Raw genomic sequence first — 9664 nt, forward strand, 5'->3', positions numbered from 1 at the left:
GAGAGGTGGTGGTTGTCCCATCCCTGGAGTCACCCAAGGTGAGGCTGGACGGAGCTCCAAGCACCTGATGGAGCTGTAGGTGTCCCTGTTCATTGCAGGGGAGTTGGCCCAGATGGCCATTGGGGGTCCCTTCCAACTCTAACAGTTCTATGATTCAGTAATTCTAAAGTGGTCTGGTAAATTGCATGAGACCATAGAGATGGATCATGATTGCATTTTATGAACTCCCAAGGGTATCTGTTCTAATCTTAAATTTAATAAAATCTGCCTCATTTAAATCTAGACTTAAATATAGTTACCAGCATTGTCTATGATTGCATTAGCATGCCCCATATGCTGTAGAAGTGGCTCTGCATAGCAAAGCTGGGGGCAGTGAAATGCAGCATCAACACTGCCCATGCTGTGGGGGCTTACTTTGAAGTAGTCTTACTTGAAAGTAGTCAGGTTGCTGATTAGCTGTTGGAGCACATCCATCTGCTGGCTTGGTTTCACGTTCTAGGTGTGTTCTGAAACTGAAGTGTAGCAATTGGTGACAATAGAGAGTTGCTTAAAAACATGCTGCTAATCCAAATCAAAGCTCTAATGAGGGCACACCAGATGAAGTCCAATTCCTTATCACTTCACTGTTTCTGTTATCATGTTCTCAGGCACTGACCATCACAATCAAGATGAGAAAGACTTACCCTTGAGGAGTACAGGTAGCTAAAAGAACGTGCTTGATCATTCAGGATCCAGAGAGCTTTTCAGAAACACTCTGCAGTGAAGTCCCAAAAACTGCTGAAAAAGGAAGCTGTGTTCTTCTCTACATTTTTCATTTGATTGTTGACTGGCTGTGCTCAAACAACTCACAGCTCAGCTAGTAGAAACAGCTGCAACTACAGTTACTGCAGTGCAGTTTTGACAGTTGGCAGCAGCAGCAAGTTGGCTATTACTGTACAGAACTCATCCCATTCTTTTTCACTTTTCAAAGCAGCAGATTTCAGCTGCCCTGACCATCCTCACCATCTCCGCTCTCGCTGTCAACAAAGAACGGAGACCTGATTTTCATGGCCGAGAATTTGAGCGAGTACCACATCCCGTGCCACGTAGCCCAAACAATGCCATCGTCGTGGGATCCGTTGTACCTCCCTGTTGTGTAGTAACGTCCATTGAGATTTACAGCGTGGCACCTTGGAACAATAATGTAGGGGAGGGAAAAAGGAGATCGTGTTGAGCCTGGGAAGATGTTGCGTTATAACAAGGTACAACTTTCACACAACAGACGTTTGGAAATACCATGGGTGGGATTCATTGACAGGTTCAGACACTGGACACACCTGTGATAAACTAGATGTGATATCCTACTACTACCTATGGAGAACTGGTTAATGCAGTCAGTGGAGCCAAGAGAAGTATGTGGGTCATCCTAAAGTAAACAACTACTCTGGTCAGATAACACAACCTGCTGGCTGCTTTGAATGTACTGACCAGGGACGTGATTCATTTCCCTGAACGCAGAGAGGTCTGTGGTTTGCTTCAGCTCAAGTGTGGGTAACTATGTATTAACACCTAAAAATGCAGATGTCTTTGAATCTAGGTATTGATGTACACTTTTGTAGCTCCATTGACTTCAAATTGTATGCAGTGGGGGCTTAGACTAAACAAAAAAGAGGTTTGTCCTGTGCCAAAGTGTAGGAAAACTCCTGATGGTGGGATGTCTATGCTCCTGAGGCTGGTGAACTCTATCTGCTTTTTGTGGGCATACCCAAATGGAAAACATATCACCAGGAAGAGTAAGGAGCAGCATGTCCCCCTTTACAAGTGCCATAAAAATACTTTTGCATTCTTCCTCTTGCAGTGTCTATGACTATTTTCTTTCTTAGCATATAACCCAAAGCACTTCCAAGGAATTTTCAGTCAGGCTCTTCTTCCAAGTCATTCCCCCTGTACTTTTATTCTGGCCTATTTTCTTAAACTGAATTCAACTGACCTGCTTGGCTTCATAACAAAAGTAGCAGATTGTTTTCCTGTTGGTATGAACATGTCAGATTTAGCTGTGAGAGGTGGCGTGTGCCAACAGCAACCTCCATCTGCTGCAAGGCAGGCAGGTACTCTTGGCAGAACTGCCACCCACACCCTGTTCGTAGTTCCAAAGGCTGAGTAGAATCAACTGTTTTCCATACCTGTTAAACCACCAACCACCACTGCTTTCCAATGCACAGTTGCCTGCCAGGAATCGATCGTGATCCTTGTCAGATGTGGTGAACTGCATTCCTCTGTGAGAGGCTGACCACTGATCTTCAAAACTGCTTCCACCAGACAGAGCGTCACCGGCATTACCAGAGTAGGTGCCAAACCACAACCTGTAGTTGTCCTGCAACGGGATGTGAAATGTGTCTTTGATATCAGCTCTTATTTTTGAGATATCAAATTTTCTCCATTGTATCCCCTGTCAAATAAGTGGCTGTTGAAGCCACAGGTGACTTTTGGCCTTACGATTTACAGAATATCAGAATGGTTGAGGTAGAAAGAGGCATCTGGAGGCCCTCTGGCCCCTGCTTAAGCAGGCTCCCTATGGCATGTTATGTGTGTCCACACAGCTTTTGAATATCTTTAGGTAAGGAGACCCCACATACATTCTGGGCAACTTGTACCAGTGCTCTGTCAGCCATGCAGTAAGAAGTTTTTCCTTGTGTACTGATGGAGCTTCCCATGTTTCAGTTTCTGTCCACTGCCTCTCATTCTATCACTGGGAACGACTGAGAAGAGTTCACCCCATCCTCCTGGCACCCTCCTTCCAGGTATTTATACACATGGATAAGTTCCCTCCCGAGCCCTCTCTTCTCTAAGCTGAGCAGGCCCAGCTCCCCCAGCCTTGCCTCATATGAGCAGTGTTCCAGTCTCTTCATCATTTTAGTAGCCTTTCTATTATTCTAGCACTGACACAAAGGGCTTCAGGTTTTATTGATTTCCATGAATCATTTGACACACTATGCAACAAGCTGGAAAGCTCTGCCTGGCTCATTGGTCACAACATCTGTTGCAGGAAACTGTGCCAAGCAGATGTTTTCATAAACTGGTCATGGTTCAACTACAACAAGCCCTGTAGCATTTTCTCTCCTCTAAGACCTACAAGTCATCTGATTTTTAGTTTAACAGACCTGTCCTCTTAAGAATTCTTGATAGAACTGTCTGTGTACAGCTAACATTTCTGAGAAACATTTGATATGAGATGGATGATTACTTCTGTGATGTGGAATTTTCCTCATATCACATTCCAATTCTATTTATGGGGGAAAAAAAAAAAGAAAAAAAAAAGGAGAATGGTTATTTTCAAAACTTTTCATAAGAAAGCTGTAATTGCAAATGGAACACAGTGCATGCATTTGTGGAGCAACGATGGAGGTGGACTAGAACTGGTCCACGCAGGGTGTGTGGGGTACTTACACATGGGGTTCAGAGGTGCAGCCCCTGCACTGTGTAGTTTGCTGTCTACAGATAGAATGCAAACATGGAAGTACATGAAAGATCTGCCTGTCTCTTTCTCTGCCTGTGGCACTTAGTAGAGGATTGATGCTGAAGGCTGACGCTGTGTGGATAAAACAAGAAGTCATTGCTCTCTCCATTTCTTACCTGTTCACTGGTGAGCTGGAAGTTTTCATACACTGCGTAACGTCGTTCCCCATGCCAGTCCATCAGGTCAATCTTTAATGAGCTCTCTCCTAAGCACAAAGTGGACTCCTGTTAGAGGAACTATCTCAGGTGAATTGGAAACATCAGCGGAGGGAGAATACTTGCACCTCTAGCAAGCAGGTCATAGATGTGGTCGTTGCCCAGCCAGTATTCATCATTCTTGCCCTGGAACTTCCCAAATCCCAGTTTGTAATCATTCCACTTCCTGCAGTAGATACAAATATGAATTTCAGCATATTGGGGGCAACAAGTGTCAGTTGGTGATACTTGCAGTCTCACAGATATAACAGTCTTGGATGAATCAAGTGATATAGTGAAGAATCTGAAAATGAGCAAAAGCTGCGTACAAAAGCTTCTGGATGAAGCTGGAAGGAAGATATCTGGATGTGCTTTGTGTTCCTGTTCCACTTAAACCTATTTTTAATTCACTGACCACTCTCACTTCTGTTTCTTTGTGAAGTCACTGCTTGTGGCAACTTGTCCTTTAAGGATACATACTTATTTTTCCCCAGAATCCTGTAGCTTTGTTGTTCTTAAGATAAATCTTATGTTATTACATTCTTCTAATCATTTCAGTAACTTAAAACCTCCTGTTATTTCTGTGCTGTCTTTGATATTCACATATACTTCCTGTGTACTGATATTTCTAATTTAATTAACCCTGCCTTTATTCCCTCTCTCAGGTTGTTTGTGGGGATTTCAAATCTGCCTGACCTACTTACTAGTCAGTGCTACTCCTCAGAATGTTTTTCACTCTTTGCTAAAAGTTGAATCACCATGGCTAGATAGCTACCCTCCTCTGGGTAGGCTAGCTTAGAGCCAGTTGATGTAGCTTTACAACGGGTTGCACTTGATTTAAGAGACACTAGATATGCCCTAAAACTCTGTGAGCTATAATTAATCTTCATGGGGACATTTTTTTCCAGGTAAAAAACTTTTTCCATAAGGGTCATCACAGGAACAGGTTAAGGGGCATTTGGATAGTCCTGCTCATAATGCACTTTGACTCTTGGTTAGCCCTGAGGTGGCCAGGCAGCTGGATGATCTTTATAGGCCCCTTGCACCTGAACTGCTTCATACAAACATGCATGCACATACACTCTCAAATGCAGACGACCATGGAACAGGTATTATAAATCCATCTTCAAAGTGGCCTCCTGTTACCAATATATACCCACACATTGCCCTAATGCAAAGAGTTACCATCATTATTATCTTGCATATCCTGCTTCCCAATCCTTGGGTCCTGCCACCCGTTGGGCACTGGGGGTCTCACTGAAGGTTCTGTTGATGGCACCTCAAGGCACCTACCTGTTGAAATTCTCTCTGCCGTTACTCCGCCGCTGAATTACAGTCCACCCACCACCATCAGACATGTCACAGTACACCAGGAAAGGCTCTTGGTCTGCCCTGGGCCTGACTCGATAGTAGCCACTTCTGGTCTTCTTCCTGTTATACACTGCAGAACAATCTGGGCAGAAGGGAATCAGTTTGTTACATGAGGGAACGCAAGGGGGTGTGTGCAGCTGAGAGAGGGCATCGCTGAGAGAAATAGGACATGGAACCTTGGCTGGCTCTGCAAGACCTGCAGAGACAAAGCAGACAGGTCAGAAAGGTGTTAGCAATGCTGACTTTCAGAGCAGGGCTTTGGAGCCTCGGGTGTCATTCCCAAATATGCAGTGAGAAGGGGACAGGTGCAGCTCAGGTGGGGCTACAGCACGTGGAATGTGGGAGCAGGGCTGGCTCTGTCAGCAGGTGCCGTGCAGAGACCAGGGAATGGCATGGGCAGCTGGCTGGGCCCAGCTGTTGTGCGTACTTCAGCCTCCCAGAACAATACAGATCCAGCATCACTGCAAGTGGTATTAAATTTCCACGTGGAAACTTAACCTCAGCTGTACTTTGAACTGGATAAAGGCCTAAAATTTCTAAAGCTGGAGGGTGAGTTCGTGTGACCGCCTCCAGCAGGGATTCATACTTTTAGAGTAATGCCCATCAGGGATGAAATCACGGCCACAGTCTATGGTTCAAGTTATGACAGCATTGTCAAAGTGACAGCAAGAGGCAGAGCATGCCTGTGCATTAGCATGCAACAGAACAGGAATGCTGGTTTCTTTCAGACAGGTTGCAGTGCCTGCATCCCATCTTCTCCTGTAGCGCATGTCTAAAGCAGGTCTGATGGAAAAGAGCTGCACCATGCTTTTTCCTTTGCACCAGAGTCTCTGGGTGAAAACCTAGCTGCAGATAGCTGGGTGGTAGCTGGGTGCTGGCTGCCTAAAGCTGGGCCAGGTGAATCCTGCCCCAGGGAAGCCTCTTGGCACCAAGGTCACAGCTTGCCCTTCTTCTTCCACGTACCTGACTGCGTGTTAAAACACATTCTACTTGAACACTTGAACAGCTCTGTAAATTTTTAGCAGGAATAAAATGTGATACAAGGGACACTGCAGGAAGAACTAAACTTTTTTGCAAGCTGACATTTCCACATAGACTAATGCAAAATGTACCTTGGTCATAGACAATCAAATTTCCACTGGTTGTGGGTAAAGGAGCCTCAAGCTGTATGCTCCCATTGCCTGAGAAGAGCCCACTTTTTGTCCTATGATAACTGTTCTCCAGGATGTCCTTCAGCTGCAGTTCATATAAGTAAAGCAGATCTTGAAGATGTTTTAACCTTTGCCTCAATTTACTGTTGTCTAGGAAACAAATATCATTTTCCTGTGGGGGAAAAAAATAAATGAAAAGAAAGAACGAGAAACACACTTCAATCAGTGATAGGAACAGAGGGGCAGAGAGGGAATGAGTGCGTGTCTCCTCTTGACCTTAGCACATTGCTCTGCCTCTATGGATCAAGATGATTCTATGATAGCAGTCCCTCTCTAAGAAGTGTGAGTCCTGCAGCATGGGCTGTTGAGTTGAACCCAATGAAAAGTGATTTCTTGCAGTGGTCTTTCCACTATCTGAGCATTGCAGAATATCATCAGATATGTGGAAAATTACTTTGGACAAAAGTCATTCAGCTCATTTAAGGAAATCAAAGGGAATTTTGCAGACTATGAAACTGCTCAGGTTAACAAGAGCAGAAAATCCTTGCTCTTGCACTGCAGCCAGACTAAACCAGCGAGGTACAAAAACATCTTGTAAAACTGGAAGATAAAAGAGCTGAAAAGCAGTGGGCCTACTGGGATAAGTGGAGTAACTTCAGAGCTGCATTACTATAATCAAGACCAGAATCAGCCCACTGTGGCTGGGACTTTCAGCAACAACCTAGTCTGTGGCTGATGTTACTCCATTAGTTACACCAACAGAACAGAGCAAATTATCTTCCAAGAAAAGGTGTGCATAAGAACCGGCTGCTGGTTTTGCTCTGAGCAAGCTGGTTGGAGCAACACCAGAGCAGGCCCAATTCTAGGCATGAGAGAAACAAGCAGGACAGCAGATTGCCTTGTGTGCCAACACATGGTTGCCCAGCTGCCTGCTTCTTTTCCTCCACTTGTTTGTTTTCCCCTGCAGAGGAGTGTTGCCAGGTTGGAGCCACACAGGAACTTGCTGCAGACAGCTCTGGGCTCACCTCTGCCAAACTCTGTACCTCTTTGAGCTGGCCCAAGAGTAATTTGCTCATCAGATGAAAAAGGACTGCTTCAGACTATGTCTAGCTCCTCTTTCCCTGCTTCTTAAATTGCAATGAATAAAAAGAAGACAGTTTTCCCTGAGGAAATGGAATGGAGTATTTCTTTGCTGGCCATAAAAATTTTTTTTTCCGTCTTTTTTTTCTTTTTTCCCTTGAAAGGGCTTTTTTGTTGTTGCTTGCAATTCTTAGCAATGTCAGTCCAGCCATGTGGAGGGTTGCACAGCCCCTAATGCTGTGAAACTCTTGTTATCAGCAGCAAGAGTAACCTTCACTTAGTCGTAAGCTCCTGCAGTCCCACATTGTCTGCAGGGGACAACCATCCCTATGTGACTGGAAATGACAACCACTGGCATATCACAGAGAGGCTGTACAGACACTGGTTGAGGCATACGCACCGAAAACCTGGGTGCAGATGAGCCAAAGTTGACCAGAAGGAGCAGCAGCCACCAGGACATCAACACACTCATCTCTTATCACCTGAAAAGAAGCATTGACAGACTGCACTGTTTCTTAAGCTTCTCTCTCAGCTTACCCCTCCTCCCCTACATCACAATCACATTTAACTCCCCAGTAAATGCTGCAGGACTGGATATGTTTTCACAAAGAGTGGTGAGCACTGGCACAGGCTGCCCAGGCAAAGTGGAGTCACTGTCTTTGAAGGTGTTCAAGAACCGTGTAGATGTGGCACTGAGGGACAGGATCAGTGGGCATGATGGGATGGGTTGGTGGTTGGACTAGGTGGTCATAGTGGTCTTTTTCAACCTTAACAATTCTGTAATTCTATTCTATTTGTTAAGGAGGTAACTTGAAGCCACAGACAGGAAAGAATGGGAGAAAAGGTGCATGCAAGGGAGAAGCTGAAACATCAGTGCAGTGTGCTGACATGGAGGCCGAGGGTTTGATCCAAGCTTCTGCTGCACTGGAGGAACAAACCCCCCATGTGATGCTCCAGCAGCTCTGCCCCTCTCTCTGGTGCTCACACATGTGGGAAGTTACCCAGCATCTCACCAGAGTGCTCCTTGTCAGAATAGATTGTCAAAACTACATCGTCCCCGTGCAGTCCTTTCTCCCCAGAGATAACAGGAATTTTGCCTCCTGGTTCAGTGAGCATATGGATTTGCCCTTCTGAGCTCCACAGAGCTGTCTATTAGTACGGGAGCTGCAGAGTGAGCACAGATAAGGCACAGGATGGTTTTCAGTGGAGTTTTCAGTTTTTCAGTGGGGAAGTGGGAAAAAAAAACCTCTGCTGCTGTTCTTTGCCCCAGCACACAGACAGGGCTTTGGGCTGAGGCTCAGCTATAAAAAAAAACACATAAACAACCACCACTGGGAACATGCAGCTGAGTGCAAGCAAACAGTACAGATTGTTCATAGTGTGCCTGTGTGGTGCACTTAAAAAAACAAAAACCAAAACAATCGTAAAAGAATAAAACAAAATCTGAGAAATGGGATAAAGCAACTCCCCCTCTTCATATCTGGAAGTGCTGCAAAAAAGTTGGCTCCCCAGATCTGCACTCCCAAGACTTGCTTTGCTTTAGCTGCAAGTCTAGCAGCATCGCTGCAGCAGCTGCATATAGAGCTGGCAAAGCTGCTGTGACAGGGGAGCTGCCTGGAAGCAGGGCCAAGGCAAACCAAGAGAACTGCCCTGTGGAAGTCACTGATAAGAGACATGCAGGTGTGAGCTCTGGCACATGGCATTTTTTCAGATGACAGAGAAAAGAGTTCAGAGTTACAGAATGGTTCCCCCTGAGCCCAGGATTGCTGGTACTTCTCCTTCCCATTGCCCTGTGGCATGCTGTCATTCTGGCACTGAGGTCAGGATCAGGCCCAGTGCAGAGAATGAGGGTGGAAGCAAAAAGGTAACAGGAAGGATGGATTGGAGCAATGACTCCTGAAAAACTGGTAGTGAAGTCTGGAGGGGAAAAAAAAAAGTGATTTTGTCTATGCCTTTATCAACATATATTAAATCCACATACCTGCAACTCGCCTTCCCTTCAGACCTCCTCCTGATACGAATATCTCTCTTGAAAGTCAACTGCAAAATAAAGTGATCATAATCCTGGCTTTCTTTCTAAAGGCTGAGTAGATTTTCCTTTCCAGATGGCCCACATCAAGGGCTGAGGAAAATGCTTCACTGCAACAGGCAGCTGCACACAAAACACGTGCAGTTTTACACTAACCCTGATGTATCTGCTGTTACCCAATACTGCTCTTACCCTGCTGCCTCACAGTTAGAATAAGGAACAGTTATGTGGTGCTCTTAAATGAGAGTGACTCTGCTGGTTGTGCACCATTACCCACCTTATCTGACCATGGAGCTCAAACAAGACTGACTTGCTGAAGTGTGTATATGAATCACTCAGACTA

General features: G+C 45.3%; 1 protein-coding gene across 1 annotated transcript; it reads right to left on the reverse strand.

Moving 5' to 3' along the window:
- Positions 1-88: 88 nt before the first annotated feature.
- Positions 89-9407, reverse strand: LOC122171412 (fibrinogen-like protein 1). The gene is made up of 8 exons (XM_042838984.1): positions 9274-9407; positions 7693-7774; positions 6174-6384; positions 4984-5143; positions 3780-3877; positions 3613-3701; positions 2163-2353; positions 89-1169 (listed from the first exon to the last, which is right to left on the reverse strand). The coding sequence occupies exons 2-8, from the start codon at positions 7762-7764 to the stop codon at positions 980-982; spliced, it is 1011 nt and encodes a 336-aa protein (XP_042694918.1). The 5' UTR covers positions 7765-7774; positions 9274-9407; the 3' UTR covers positions 89-979.
- Positions 9408-9664: the final 257 nt, after the last annotated feature.

The sequence above is a fragment of the Centrocercus urophasianus genome, unplaced genomic scaffold (assembly GCF_019232065.1).
Source record: "Centrocercus urophasianus isolate 14NV4802_14NV808 unplaced genomic scaffold, USGS_Curo_1.0 seq_9, whole genome shotgun sequence".
In the NCBI taxonomy this organism is placed as follows: Eukaryota; Metazoa; Chordata; class Aves; order Galliformes; family Phasianidae; genus Centrocercus; species Centrocercus urophasianus.

Coding starts and splice junctions, on each gene's coding strand:
- LOC122171412 (XM_042838984.1), bottom strand. CDS start 7,764: ATGAGTGTGTTGATGTCCTGGTGGCTGCTGCTCCTTCTGGTCAACTTT. Junction 5,144..6,173: donor TTTGATTGTCTATGACCAAG/GTACATTTTGCA, acceptor CCTTCTGCCCAG/ATTGTTCTGCAGTGTATAAC. Junction 2,354..3,612: donor TCCAGCTCACCAGTGAACAG/GTAAGAAATGGA, acceptor ATCCCGTTGCAG/GACAACTACAGGTTGTGGTT.